Source organism: Varroa destructor, unplaced genomic scaffold (assembly GCF_002443255.2).
Source record: "Varroa destructor unplaced genomic scaffold, Vdes_3.0 BEIS01000004.1, whole genome shotgun sequence".
Lineage (NCBI taxonomy): Eukaryota > Metazoa > Arthropoda > Arachnida > Mesostigmata > Varroidae > Varroa > Varroa destructor.
In genome coordinates this window covers 48,176,202-48,192,420 of record NW_019211457.1, presented here as the reverse complement: position 1 = coordinate 48,192,420, position 16,219 = coordinate 48,176,202, and the positions used below count along the sequence as shown (strand labels likewise).

At 36.9% G+C, this 16,219-nt stretch overlaps 1 protein-coding gene across 8 annotated transcripts in view; it reads right to left on the bottom strand.

Annotated features, from left to right (window-relative positions):
* Window positions 1-10,902: 10,902 nt before the first annotated feature.
* Window positions 10,903-16,219, bottom strand: part of LOC111249648 (uncharacterized) — a 61,342-nt gene continuing 56,025 nt past the window's right edge. For 5 of the 8 annotated variants that reach the window (XM_086986915.1, XM_086986916.1, XM_022803776.2 and 2 more), the window contains 3 exons: window positions 12,446-13,026; window positions 11,811-12,045; window positions 10,903-11,673 (listed from right to left, as the gene is read on the bottom strand). In XM_086986915.1, coding sequence (XP_086843041.1) covers window positions 11,347-11,673; window positions 11,811-12,045; window positions 12,446-13,026 — 1,143 coding nt within the window. In that variant the 3' untranslated portion in view covers window positions 10,903-11,346. The remainder of the gene's footprint in view (window positions 11,674-11,810; window positions 12,046-12,445; window positions 13,027-16,219) is intronic. The other 3 variants (XM_022803775.2, XM_022803774.2, XM_022803773.2) reach the window with 3 other exon arrangements.

The window sequence follows — 16,219 nt, the reverse complement described above, 5'->3', positions numbered from 1 at the left end:
ATTGTTTTTATGTAGGATAACACGCCACGTTACGTAACTTAGACAAATAAATTGAAAAGAAAGTTCCTGCGTTTTCTTCTGAGCAACTTTTTTTTTCTGGTTACAGTATTACTTTATGCATTCGTAGCCTTGCTTACGACTTTTTTTCTATCTTCATACGAGATCATGTATGCCGTCTCGCTAGGAGGTAATAGGTTTTGTCTCAAAGAAATGTTCCAATTACGTTTTGAATCTTTGATTCGTGTCGAAGGTAAGGCTACAAAGGTAATTGATCAATGAAAGAAAAGGTGAAAGTCCGCCGGCGCAAGGTCCATAGAATATAGAAAATGTAACAAAGCCTTCAATTGAAAATTTAAAAGGCCAGCGTTGACGGAGGCATGTTTTTCGTTTGTGGGTGTGCCTTATTATCGAGCAGGATGACCTGATCTCGCTTGTCGGGGTTTTTCTTTCGGATAGCCTGATTGACTCGATACAACTGGACCAATAATCGTATCGATCGACTGTCTGGTTTATAAAATGCCGCCTCCAGTAAATCCGGTTCTCGAAATTCCACCAAACGCGAAACATAACCTCTTTTGTTATAGCTTCTTTCCTGTGATGCAGCGTTAAACTGTTAGATTCAGAGGCTTCGTGAGGTACTTAAGCAATGTGAATTAAACAACTTGATATAATTAACGACGACCATGTGGCTGTAGTTAATCTTTTCGGTCATTTGAATTGTTTATCGGCAAAAGTGCCTTCAAGTGGTTGTCATCACAATAAGGGGAATCTTCCGTCATTACCGCATACAAGGAATATGTGCCGAGCTATTTCAGCAGCGTTTCGTTTCGCCGTGTTAAAATACATAATGCAGAAAGTGCCAAGAGTGCACATGAGCGAAGTGCATTTTCGATACCTGGAACACCCATATTTAAGAAGCTTTTTTAAGTTGAAATTGCTGTCATATCACACTCCTGCTATAGCACACTAATAGAGCAGAAAGAGTGTTTCCGAACAAAAGTAAACACCAAGTTAGGAAAATGAGAAAGGGAAGTTTCTACGCAGAGAAACTTTCTCTCCAGAGTAATATTAAGAGCATGACTGAGTGACTGCTATTAGATTTTGGAATATAAAATGACTATGTTATTGCTGGCAACTGAGACAAAAAAACCATGTATTTTGCTTAAAAGTTAAACTTTTAAAAAAAAAAGTGTTCGTAATATCGACTTCCCTGCATTTTAGAGGTCAATAGCATACTTCAATAATGGAATGGCCGTAGAATGGCAATCTCTAGATGTTACAAGGAATCATTCCCAACCCGGTATGTATATCTTACATATGAGTGCACGTTAGCATAAAATCTCTCAAGCCGTTAAGATTACAGTTCTAAACATACTATATTAATGTGAATTTCTGTTCCACCATCATGTATATATGTATATATATATAATCGTGGGTTATCGTGGATTGCAGCCCTTTGAATGCTTTCTACACATGGACAAATGTTTTGACTTGAAGCCGTCAATACCTTTTTTCGGACACACGAATCCAAAAAAAATACCTTGTTGAACTACAGATTGTAAGTGTAAACACCGTGAAAAGTCCTCGGGACTATAAATATGAAATACGCGGACATCTGCTCATGTCTGTCATGTCATTTCCTAAGCGCAAGCTTAGGAAAGTCACGTGTCCTATATTAGGTTGCTAGAATCTATTTAGCGTGACTAAAAACTTGACTAACATCTAAATCATGTAAGCCATAACTGTAATAACGGTATTTGTTATATATGCATCTCTTCTTTATTCGAAGAAAGCACACTAGAAGCTTCGAAACAGCCAAGTACGTTTAGTTTAATTACTATTAGTAATACTGTTTTCGGAAGCTCGTATGAGAGAATCCACGGTAGGATAACCTACACTGCGTATCGCCGTCTGTAAGCGTACAAACAATTAGTATTCCACATGCCTAAGTCTGGATAATATATAGGGGATGAAGCCATTGCTCTCTTCTGTTTTTCTCGACCCAGAGTGTGACTGAAACGCAACAGTAAGTTCTATTATCGTTGAATAAGCGAACTGTTTCCTGTCGCTTGTCGCGACGCGATCCATGAGATGCTTCAGGAGTTCAAGACATTTGACGGCGTTGACCAACCCAATGCCAGGCAGCACCTGGTAACAACAAATGCCTATGATATCAGCCTACGTCCGAATGTATTCGACACAGCTATCAAAATTACTATGTTTTCTGTTCGACAGCACGATTTGCTTAGTTTCTTTTTAGCGAGCAGGAGAGATTATTCTATTTCCCGTCTATAGCAATAATGTTATAAGTGCTTCTTTATGGTAACAATTATGCAGATTGTCCCTATAGTATACCACACGTGTTTCTATCTGTTCTGGACTCAGTTTGTGAGTTTTTTTTATTATTTTTTTAATAAGTTCTTCATCTTTAATTCTTCTTGTTACGATGTCATCAGATGCGCTTCGAAGAATCGTGTATCGAGTCGACCGGAAGCGCATTCCCCGTACTCGATTTTACTCAACACGTTCTTCCGCCTTCGGCATTGAGGTACAGTTTCAATCTACCATTTTTCATTCTTAAGATGATTGCAGCAGTAACGAACTGTTACTTTTATGTAGGCTTCTTGGCTCCGCATTTTCATTAATTTCAATAGATTTTACCAACGCTCACATCTTAGGGAAAAAAAGTACTTCATCAGCAAGTGCTACTTTTCATAACATATCTTCCAAGTAAGAATCAGTTCGTAACTGCAGTTAGCTAGAATTGATGTACATACTCACCAAAATTCGTTTGTTAACACTGTGTAATTTAAAGTTATTTAGGTTATTTGATTTTCCAAGCCGTTAAATAACTTTGGATGAACTTATAGGTAGTTTCATAACAATTGTTTTATAATACATATCTGCTTTAGTTCACGCATCATTAGTATGGGTTAAAAATCTATTCCGCATGTAAATATTTTCTGGTCTGGGTAGGTGATTTGGTTGTAGATAAAAATTATTCAAAAAACTTAGTAGCTTAAATGGGTGATGCTATATATTTCTTAAACTGTAGTATTATTAGACGAGAAGCAGGACTGTTGGAGTAAAGCACAGAAGAGAAACTGAGAATTTGTTTGCAGTGGCGTCGGCCTAACAATGGTAAATACACCCGTCAGGGTCAAGCCCTACAGCCATCGGGCCACGTTAAACCATGCTCTGGGGTTAAGCCGACAGTGCGCGAGCAGCATTATTTAAATCAGGTTGAAAAAAGAAATTATATATTTCTATGATATATTCCTATGTAGCACCTTAGTTAAGCTTTCCTCTTACTCAAGTTTATTTTCTTTTTAAGTATTATACTTCGTTTAAATGATTACAGTAGCGCCAATTTATACCAGTTTTAACTTTTTTTAATGAATTATAGATTTTTCAAATGAAATTATTTTCTCATAACCGCGATGAATGCAGTTATACCTTATTCTACATTTTAAGGCGAGTATGATTTATTTTTTTAGTACAGACAACATTGAAAGCTACTCTAACGTATTTCATCATCTTTATGTTTTAGTTTAAGAAAGCCAAAAAGCTTTGTGATAAAAGTTTTACGTTTGCGACAACCCTATTACGTGCTCGAAAATTAAAGAATTATCCTGAAAACTCAATTTTCCCACGTTAGCTGACTAATTAAGCAAAATTGTTTCATATTGTGTGACTAGTTATTGAAATACACGTTTAGAAGATAAGTATAAAGGAGGAAAAATTATGCTCATTGCTTGTTATTGTTGATGAATGCAAATATGTAATTAAATTGCAGAATATTGATTATTAGTAATTATTCCACTATTTATAACTTCTTTATCGTTATTCTACTTCTGGTAAATTTACACTATATCTCGCCACCATGCAATAACGGGCTTCGAGCGTAGAAGTGAGTAATACGTTATTGCTGTCTCGGATGTAGTTATGGAAACCATTATAAAACGCCGTCCAATAACACAGCGGGAGAAACGTTTTTCTGTTGTCTAGAAGGAAAACTGGAAGACGACAGATTTACTAATTGAACAGCAAATATATATGTATCAGTAAAAGCGGTGTTTCCATGATCTTGATGCTACCAAGAAATTACTTTTTTAATCCAACATTCGCGATGGCCGTTCATTTTCGTGCATGAGGATTTAACACGTTTAGTGGTAACGTTACGCGTATAAAAAAAAGTAAAAGTGGTTCCATATTCTTCCAAACCTTAGCAAAAGCCGATGGCGGATGGACACATGTGAGCAGGACGTGATATATTAACCGCACAATTTATAAACTTCACAAAGTCACTTGTGGTAAGTATTGAGTCAACCTACCCAAATAAAATCACTGAACTCACGTGCAAATTCTTCTATTTATACGATTCGCTTTTTGGTTTTTTGTGAAGTTATGGCTAATATAATAAACTGCCAAAGAGACATCTGCGAATTTAAAGTATTTATATTTTTTTGCTATTATTACACGCTCTCATCTTACGCGTTACATTGGACTGTTTCGCAGAGTTTTTCATACAATTCCTAGTCAAGTGAAGTGGTGGACGAATACTGACATCACACAGTAAAAACTGAGGGCTCTAACAAATGTAGGTTTGAATAAAATACCGCTCACTAGCTTTGATTTTAGGGGAACATATGTTTTTTTCTACTCTTAACTGCGATAGTATAGCAGATACGACAGCTGAATATGACAGCTGAACTGAGGCACGTCTCGATTTTAAATCCGGCAGATTTCACATCTTGGGTGTTCTTGTCATCACCGTAATTTGCTAGCGGATGTGTAGCTAAAATGGTTGTCTTTTTCGCATGGATATACCTAGTATCGAAATATTCAGCGAAAGTTCTGCACCGTGTACCGGACTCTGTTATTGTGTACTTCGCAAGACAAAGACCAGAGCAAAGAGAAGGGAAACCGCTAGCGCTCCTTCTGAAATGCGTGAGGTGTAGTCAGTTTAAAACCAAGCAAGCAAGAGATCACTAAACGTCGAAATCAATTTGATTACAAAACTGTCCCCCCCATTGCACTTAGATAGTCACAATGAGTAATTTTTCAATACTTAAATGCTGTAGAAGATCTGTTTATCACGTAATATGATATACTATCATCGACAGCAGTCACATTTTGAGTGAAACAAGTTTCAACGAACTCTTCTTGTTTATTTAAAACGCCATTGTACCCATTCATTATAAAATAGAATGCCATAATATTTTAAGTCAAGTTGAACGTTGCAGACCTTTTGGGCGATTTTCTTGATGTAGTGCTTTCAAGCGTGAGACAGAACATAATGCGTTGAAAAATTGACTTATTGGAAAATGTCATTGATTTAGTTTAATTTTTATTTATTCTGGTATCGACAAAGTCAGTCAAATAAATGATCTTTGAAAGCTTCAGTTATTCATCAGAGCTGACTTGAATCCTTGAAGATCAAAAATGGTGAAGATTAGATATTTTTCATTTCACCTTTACGTCTGTACGTAAAGGAGCTGAACGCAAATCTGGTGTCATTTTCGTGTACCCTAAAAGCTGACGCAGAGGCAACGTAGCTGTTTATCATTGCGCTATACAAGGTTCGATACTTATTATTACAATAATAAAAAATCACCGGGTATAGGTTGCAGATGCCCAGATAAATTGCTTGGAGTGGGAGTATATACTAAGATAATGGTCCTTTCTGTAACTATTAGTTACCTGTTACCTCTAATCGATGTCAACAATGTTTGCAGGTCATTCACGTTCAAACATGTATCGCATTTTTAACACAGAACATCAGCAAGCTTCAGAAAACAATTTAAAATTCATTAGAATAATATCTAATGTTGATGTTAAAAATGTATATAACCTTTTATGAAACTAACATTTGGATGGAGTATATAACTTGCAGATCCTGCCAAATGCTTAACTAACGAATTTTGGACTATAGGTGGAGACATTCGCTTATTTGTTTTTGCTATATTCTTCCTCGAAATCACAATAACACTTCGTCTAATATATTGCGGATGGCACCTGTGACTAATCTCGATAATGAAATGATTATACTTATGTAAGTATACAACTTTAATGCAAGAATGTAACTCCGCCAAGCAACCAAGGAAAAATAAAGACGCAAGAGTGCGGTCAACCAATATCTTAGAAAATTTAATTAATGGATACATGCGGTTTTCCAAATTTATAATCGACGAAAGATTTACAAGCCAAAGTTCTTCATCAAAAGATAGGTTTCTAAAAAATGGTTCTATCGTTGCGGTTCTAATTAACAGTTGGCTGTTGCTGGTAGATGTTCCTGTGTGAATTTAGCAGGAGAATGAGTTTTTGGTTAGAATTTAAGAACTTTGGGTGCGCTTGTCTAAGGCTCAACAGAGCAGGGGCCACCCACAGAGATTTCATCAGTTGCCGAAAGGTTTACCAACGCCTGCAGTTGCTTTTACCGAAACGGTGTACCTAAAGCTTGTTTGAATTCCCTGGGTATTACAGGAAACAGTAACAATCGACTGCGCAACACATTTAAATATGGGCGTTGTAGTTGGCCACTTCAAATAGATCAAAAGCAACACATTGCTTACTTTACCTGCGACCAGCCCATCAGTTACGACTCTTACAGCTACTGAGTATCCATGCTGTTTATATGTATATTTGCCATTGATGCCGAAATAATCCTTATAAACGATAGGGACGTCTGATCGACTTGTCTCAAACCTGTCTATTTTATTTCTACGTCGCTAAATTTTGCTCTTTCGTTTGTTCGACTACTTTTTAGATGCTTTTTTCGTAAATCAACGCGTCTGTTCCTAACTGCCGTCGCTCAGCAAGGCATCAACAACTGACGATTTCTATTTGCGTTACGGCTGTTATCGTTGCCTTTTAGCTTTCAATTTTAAAGTCGCTTTTTGTTTTGGCAGGGATGGACCTTAGCTCTGCTACAATGTCCTTTCCTCTTTCCGTATTGTTACTAGTGCGATGGGCTGCAACTTGTTCTGATTGAAGGCCGATATTTATCATGTTGTAGCAGTGAAAACAGGACAGCTATTTCGAAAGAAAGTCCTAAACACAGGAAGGAAATCGAATTACAAAGTTACAGTTACAGATAGCCTTTACTCAGTACTGCTCTATAATCGAAGTTAGAAAGAATGAATGTACAGTTTATATGTGAAGTACGTTTAGCTTTGTTATTTGAGTTGTTTTACCCTAGCTAAGTGTATTAGATACTTATGCAATGTACATGCGACCAATTTCCTCGAAAGTCAACCTATCGTTTTGTAGAGTCGTTGTACATACGACTGATTCAATCAGCGTTTTAAAGCGCTAACGCTGAAAGGCTGTACATACTTAAAGGAGATCAAGTGTAAGTTTTATTCAGCTTGTAGGGAACCCGCTGTATATCATGCCATTGCAGTTTAAATGTTGTAATCTCTGATTTCAAAGAAACGCAAGGTTTATAGCTCTGTTGAAAGGCCATTGAAGTTGATGTACAAGGACATAACTTCAGAAAAGAGTTACGTAGGACCCTAGGCACCGGATAATTGTTAAATCTTTAATGTGAGCTTCAAGAATCCAGCCTGGCTAAAATCTAAACTTCAGATATATATTGTCACTGACACCCTAGCAACGTCTAATGTCAGTCATGGCGGGGCTTTGAACACAACTTAGCTTTACACATGAATCAATTGAGACGTGCACAGCTAGTGATTCCTGAAAGTGTCCTTAGTATAATGGGGTCTTTGGAGGGAAGTAAAATTTAATTTAAGAAAATAGCTTGTCTTGTCATTTCTTAAAACAATAGTATTTCTTTAAGCTTCACATAATCTTTAGCTTGAAAAAAAAACCTATATCTGTGCGACAAATGTATTAATTGTCCGACTTATAAGGTTATTAAGAACGACAAAAATCACTTTTTTAATAATATTAATCATAATGGCTATAAAAAATTATCTAACAGAAGGCCCTTAACATAACAGAAGACAGCGATTTTCTACAATTGTCTAGCGAAGCTTTTAAGTTTTTACAGCATAACCAAATAGATGAATTTGAGCTCTAGCAGTTGTGCTTTCCAAACAAGTGTGGAATCAGCTACTTTCGTAATTTTTTTTTCGGCATTAGATGAACGATTCACTTGGCGAATTATTTCTGTTCTAACCTTTGCAATATCGCTGCTTTATGGGCGCAGAAAGTGGACCCTCACACTTCGTAGTAATAGATTTAGGCGTTACTTGATAGTTGTAACCGGAATTATTCTTTATAATGAACTAGCAAATTTTGGGAAGAACATTGCTTATATAATTAGGTTATATTGACATAGAAAAGTTTTAAGACTAAACTAATATCTTCTTTTACATAATTTTTAGAATGACTCAAGGAATTGCTTACGATAATAGAATTGTGTGTCGAAATTTCAAAAACAATTATTTTGATTCGGCCTTTTACTATTCGAGACACCCGATCCCATTTTCAAAACCCTACACATATTTCTTGGGATATTTCAAGAACAATTTTCAAGTTAATTTAAAATACTAAGGTAGGGTTTAAATACATCAGTTCGGACGTTCATTATACTTATACCTGTCATACACACATATGCTTGTCTGTCACCAATACTTTTCCAGGCGTTCATAGTTGAATTGTTGTTAATGTAAGGCAACATCAAACTACTATTAAAAATTCAGATAGAAGAATAATTAAGTATTTGGCTAAGCTTGTGACCCTCTTAGTTGATAAATAGTAAGTTAATTGTAAACAATAAAAAATGGCGGTAGACTCTTACGGACTAATAAGAAACTGCTGGTATGTTTAGGCCAAATAAAAATTTACTCAACATAGTTTCTCATTATTTGTCTTTATTTCAAGGCGCTTAAATGTTGTACACCCGATCAAACATAGTAATTTAATAGAATAATAAATATGACGCAAAGTGACCTTTTTATAATACTGAAAGCCTAAAGTGAAATACATTATTTATTATTAACATGCTAAAAAAATGAAGGTGCAAAAATAAGTGAATATAGCATTGCGACGCAATTTGTGCTAACTACTACCCAAAACTTGTATTTAATTACGCGTTTGCAGAATCAGTAAATTCATTTTCGCTCACTATAATATATTCCACAGCTTGTTTATGATTACTCTAGTATATGAACAGTTAGTTGTACTGCATAACAGAGATCTATATGCGTCGTATCATAAGGATGGTCAATTTGCAGTGACTTCTGTGTTGACATTTGATATCACAGGACCTACGTTCAGTTATCATTGCTAATCAAAACCGCGTAGTTTCAGAACGTGAATACGTGTGGATGGCTTTACAATTGCATCAATAAAAGCTATACAATGATTTTGATAAAGGCTAGGTAATAAAATTCTATTATGTTATATAATGATAATGTTAACAGCTTTCATAATGCAATTCGCTTCCAGGCCCATTTTTTACGCAAAAAAATAATTTTGGCTGAAGGTATGTATCTAGATATTGTTGCATGCTACACTTATAGTCTTTGGTAACCAATTCACAGCCTGTCACCCAGGCCTACGTTAAAATCTGCGTGTCATCTAAAAAAAATATATATTAATTCAAATTGGCTCGCAGATATTCAAAATGAGCAAAGCTGATAGCAAAATTTATTCTTCTAAAAATACATTTGAAGTAACACATCGATTTTACTGATTAAAATTTGGTTTTAAAATAATGAGGATTAATTTTTATATATATATTTATTATTTATTATTATATATATATCTTTAAAATATGGTTGACTTGATGCTAGCCTGTACGAAATGAAGTACTAAGGAGTTACTTTTTGCGGATGTATTACTGTGGCGGCAATTTGTCATTGTCTTTCAGTTTAGCATTAAAATAATTATAGAAATTATCTTTGTCTATTGTAAATTTCAAGATAGTGCGAGTTATACAAGTCATCGATGCAATCTGTTTACTTACTTTAACTTGTCTGCAAAGTAGCGTCAATTCTTAGTGAATATTTAGAACTAAATAGTTTAATCAAAACAGTGTAAATTGTAACGCGCTTGTTTCGTCTGATTCAAAATTGTGGTTCGGTTCTGTTTTTCGTTTTTTTATTTTTTTTTTTTCTAGATCCCTTCGCCCACTCGACTGTTCGTTAAGGTAAAATCAAATTCATTGATGCGGATGAGAAGATGAACATAGAAATGGTAATTTACCTCACAGCAGGACTTCACAAAGACACGCTGGGGCATAAACTTTACTTCCCGCACTCCAATGTCTATTAAAAACTTTGATGAGGTAGTAACTCCCGTTAAGTAACGCGAAGGTATCAATGTCAAAGAGAATTAGAGCGATCCCAAACACGACTAGATTGAAAAAATTATTTCATCAAAATTACTATTTCCTACTACAACCTAGGCGCCCAATGCCACACAAGCCCATTACGCTTTTCTATTCTAATGCGCAATGAAAATGTACACTCACATAAATTTTACCTCATTTGTTAGAGGTTGCTCTTACGTAAGTCCAATTTACCTACGGATTGATATTAATTTCAATCAATTACATTAGTTTTGGAGTTTTCTATCGGATAGAGACATATTCTGTTTGCGCGTGCTAGATTTCACGGTAAGTACCGTTACGGCTAATCTTAGAAAATACTAGAAGCGTACATGCTAATAACATATGACAAATATTCAAGTGCAGATAAATGACGATAATCTTTGGATATTTGCAAATACCTAAATTTATCCATGATAAACGGCTAGAGTTATTTAAGTAAAGATCTATGAGTCCAAAAGCAGATTTCAGAAATTCCTTGTTTATATATAACGATCAGTTTTTAAGATTTAATGTTAATCACGTTAAGGTTGTCCGTTCAAAATGCGCATGCCAACCGGAACTACTTTATATTGTATCATCAAAGATTAGACCGTTAGTTTGTTTGTATTAGGCATTCAGATTTATTTATTCACTATTGGGTACTTATAAGGGTAGTAACTTATTTTTATTGTGGCGTAGGACTATCATGCAGACTGCAAGCTATACATTATTAATACACGCTCCTTATGATAACGTACTGGGTGGTCTAAGATTGACGATCTCAACTATCCAATTGTATCTTAGTTGAACCACCAGCCAACCAGGTCAAACATCGGGGTCATCTTCGAGTTACGCCATCAGTCCCTCTATTTGCGAAATCGAAATTTAAACTAATAATCAGCGGTTACGAAATACATGATCCGAACATGCTATAGGACGGAATGGGATGTTTGAACCACTTTCAATAGAAATCGTGCTTCGACTCTCGAAACACTTGTCAGATTGTTCAAAATATTGGAGCGCAGATCGGATTCATTTTTGGAACGCCCGGTACGCTCCTTCTAGAGCATGGCAAGCGTAGGAACTTCGCTAAGGGGCGGTGCCATAAGCCCTTGTGGAACAGGTGGTTGCAAGTGTCCTCCTCCGCTGCCGGTACCCACAGTTGCCTGTAAGTGGTGAGTTTGAGAGTTTCCAGTCGTAGGATGAACCCTGGCAGGGTGATGCGAATGATGGTGATGATGGTGATGGGTCATATCATAGCTCGGATGGTATCCTCCTGTTCGTTCCTGATGATAATATGAGTGGTGATATTCGCCAGAATTCAGCCGATAATCTGACGGCCATGATTGATTCATAAACTGTGAAGATGTCTGCGAGTTTGGGTCATCCTATGACATAAGACAGAATGGCAAGCATATAGCACAACAGATACAAAGTTTTGTCCCTTTTTTTTGTAATACCTTGCATGAAGTCATCTACTGTAATTACTTGTTCTAATTCTTCTAATGAGTTTCTATATACATACCTGAACAGCGTTGTCAACGGCAGAGAAGAACCTTTGACTGTGCTCATTGTTATGATTATCGAGCGAAGTAATGAAACAGTCACTAGGTTGGGGATTGATAAGACCAGAGTCAGTGTGCTTTATGGAAACCTGAGACGAATTTACAGGGTATGATGAACAGCCAGGGTAGGCGGAATGAAGCGTAGGAACGGATTGACGGAGATCTCCATGCTGAACTGGCAAGGAATGGCTTGTCCTGGAATTCATAACAAGGTTTGAACAAATATTCCATCAACATGTCGATGACAACATGATGAAAAACTATATTGACAAAATAGTGTTTTGAGCGATTGATCGTTCAATACTTGATTTGTGCATTAAGGAAGTAGTATATCAGTTTACATTGTAGTCTGTGATAATGCTTGTTGACTACTTGGTAACCAAAGAACAATATTATCCGAAGTTCTGCAGGTATCTAAAAACCGTGTATTAACTACTTTGTAAACTATACTATATACTATATATATACTATAAAATTTGTTTAAGAAAAGAAAATGTATATGGATCTTTGAAAAACAGCAGTATTTCAAATTATACGAGATGCTACACTACCAGTAGTTCTAGGTTATGACCTATCCGGGTATTAGTATACCCACCGATATGTAAGCTTAAATGCCTCTTGCCTCTGTGCCGCTCCAGAGGTCAGCTGATGTTGATAGGATTGGAAATGCTGAGGGTGCTTATCACTATCTTCGCTAGATCGATCATTAGATTCTCCGCCGGTGGAACCTGAAGCTGTCCATTCCTGAACGGCTTTCTCGCCTGCCATTAAAGATGGTTGGTATAAATCGATTGATGAATGGTGATGATGGTGGTGCAGAGGGACTCCGGTGTAATCGGTGTAAGGGCTTCCGGTTGGTGCTGTTGGCCTGGCGGCCGTGGGAAGGGCAGGATGACCGGAGTGTGTAGTTGGCCGGGCGAATGGATTTTGCCCAGGATAGCGCCGCTTGATTCCAGGGGGACATACGCACTCAAACGGTGGGCACGAGCACTGCGTGCCTAATGGCAGTTGAGATGGCAAAGGTAGAGCCGGTGCCGATGGAGCTGGGGGACCAGCAGATGGTGGTGGAAGCATTGAAAGTCTCTCGACTCGAGACACCTTCACATAATATTCGTAGTCCACCTCTGACGTCCACGTAGCCGCGGATCCATTCGACAGAACTGCAGGCGCGTGCTGCTGTACACGAAACAAAGATAAACTCATTAACTACTTACCAAACAGTAAGTTTTCAGTACAAAACACCAGAGCGTTACGTATAGTAGCAAAGTAGAAATTGTCGCATTGATTATCTATATTGCATTGCATTTTTTGATACTATGAGCAGATTATATAGAGTAAATCTCTTCATGGGTGGCAAGCGTAAAAGTGATCGCGCAGCTAATTTTGGTAAACATCACACATCACGTGACATGAATTAAAACTGAACCAGCATGTCATCAGTATGCTGCGAAACCCGCTATATAATACAGCATGTATTAATTTATATACATTCGTTGCTTGTTTAGCTTATACAGTTTCGAATACAATATTTATTAGGGTTATAATAGGTTCGATACTACTGTTTATTTTTAATTGAAAGACACTCAGGCAGGCATTCACCCACTTTCTGATATTAAGAATGCCCTTTGCACATAAATCGTATAAGGTAGACCACACGTGAAATTGGATCTTTGGTCGGTAGGCTAGCCCACATTGAACAGGTTTGTATTCGTCCATTTCCCAGAACCAATTGGGGGATGAAAGGTACACACTCCTGGGAGGTAAGCCACCTGTGCGTGGATTCCCATTTCTTTGATTTCACCCGCCGAACAGATGCGTTTGATCAGGGCGAACAAGGAAACGAACTCTGAATCTAGAGGCTAAAGTAAAATATACACAGCCGATTTGAACGTTGCTAGGCACAACAACACCAAATTAGAGCGATATCACTCAATGTAAGTTTATTTCTCTCAAGAAGAAAGCACAAATCTATTAAAGATTAGTTCTAACCACAATAATAGGTGATCATACCTTAGTTATTGTATGGTATGATGGGTTTTTCTGACTATATAGTTTGTGATTCGGATTAAACAGACTAATAGAAAAAAAAAAGGTATCCAGAGACAATGCTAGCAGCGGTGCAATGACACCTGTCCTTGTAATAACGCGGATGAATCTGACTTAGATAGTCAATCAAAAATTTCGCCATAAATAGAAACAAGTATAAAATGATGATTAGTTTCAAGTGCTAGCAAGTTTAAAGTAAGCGATATTATAGTAGACTCGTACTACAGCAATGCCAAAAAAAAAAAACTGAAGAAAAAGGTTTTATGATTGTGAAGGCATGGTTCTTCAGCGACGCGGGCACTTTCGCGGTAATCCGTTATACCAAACAGGTGACTTTACGCCTGCATTATCTTACCATACAGCTGAAATGCCTAAATGTACAGTGACAAATTCACTAATGAAACGTCTGATTAGACACACAAGGACATTCAACTTACGAATAAGTTTAAGACGTGCGTATAGCGTTTAGTTCCAGCACCAGTGTTTATGGTACTCTAATGTTAAATACATTCAAGTGGCAGTTAGATGTTACAACAGCTGCAAAGCTAATGAAAGCAAAGGCAGTCAACTAAAATAATCAAAACGTTCCTATTCTAATTATGATGCTTCTACTCATATTCCGAAATGATCAATGTCCGTTGTTTATTAATATGTCGAGCAGGAAGGATAACCAGCCTTTAGGCGTGCATGTATAGCTAGGGCCGACTGTATTGAGAAGCAACGACGAGGGTTGCTTCCTACTAACTAAAAAGATACCGCTTTCTCAAAGGCAGTAGTAGAAGACAAAAATACTTATAACGGCAATAAAAAAGGAAGAGCAACTTTAGGGTTAAATACCCTATTATAAGCAAAACGAGTGAGTCAGCTTGAGTTACATTCAAATACTCAAACGAGAAGGTTGAAGTTTCAATTTTCATCAAATGATTAGAAAGTCGAACATAACTAAAGGCTAGCCCAAGCATTCACTCGCATATAAGCATTCAGTTTGGTGCAGTAACTCCCGACATGGACGAAGTTACAACAACAAAGGTCCGTTTAGGCGTTCTGAGCATTAACACTGCTAAACTTGCTCGTCTTTGTGTAATATGGCCACATTTAAAACTTTTATTTACTCATACTCTTCTCATGGTTTCCATATAGTTATACAGAGTTTTATAGAAAATAATGCGACATTTGTCAAAATATACATATTCCAAGATAAATCCAAAATTAACTCCAATTTTTAAATTAGTAAAAAACGTAAAACACGCGAGGCTATGTGTTTGGGTCTATGAACTGGTTCGTTGATCTGATTTCGCTGCTTGACATAATTAGTAATTGCTCTTTGGCTGCCACTGAATGTGCGATAAGATTTAAGGAAGGTTAATAAAATAACGTTTATTCATCTTTAAGGGACTTTTATAAAAATACAAAAGGCTATATATATGTTACGGGATCAATAATGATCTTTCATTTGTATGACCTCTAAACTATAATATTCATAGGCTTAGAAACTATGAAACGATGATGAGTCGAACTGCAGGTATGCTAGCTTGTTCTGTGTTATCGTGCATCATTTTAGGAATGCTGGTTTGGTTTTACCAAAGCTCGTTAGATTTCGGGCTTACCTAGATGATCTGAATTTCATAAATGGCTGTTAGCGCAATTTTTAAAGCGAAAAATTAAGCCCCGTGTGGACGAGTAACAGTTTCTGTGGTTGTTGAATCGTAGCTGCAGTAATCGTTGCATAACGCAAGAGTTGCATGTCGTTGTTTTGGTTAATCCGATATTCCTAAAGGAGTTAACTTTTTTGAAATTTGAAAAACCAAACGAGTCACTCCCACAAAGTCTTCCCGCCCTTTAACCTGCCCTTATTAATCTGGGATCCAACGTTTGCGACTTAGTTGTTACTAGCACATACCACAGATGAAACATACTCTTCATTACAATACTGTCGGCATACCAGCATTACGGTCAAAGTTCATACACGATAGACGGGAGTAGTTAACTAGCCAAAAGGAAGACAAACAGGGAAAATTAGGTTCTCCCCTTAGGCAAATCTAATTGTGTGCTCTATTTTGTCTTTTTGATGATTCCATCCTCCATTATCACAATGTCCCGTTGATCTATAGGTGCAAATCACATATGTGTTTAGCAGCCTATTAAGATAATCCAGGAAGGAGGTTGGGTGTACTACTAATATGCTTTAAAGGAGCCTATATACAGTTTTTTTTTTGCAATTCCTTTTTAAGACTTCGAATAACTTGTATTTCGGACCTGCTTTCTTTGCAACTTCCTAGGATTTCTACTGCCTCCACGCATGCATTGAACCGATTTGTGCAGC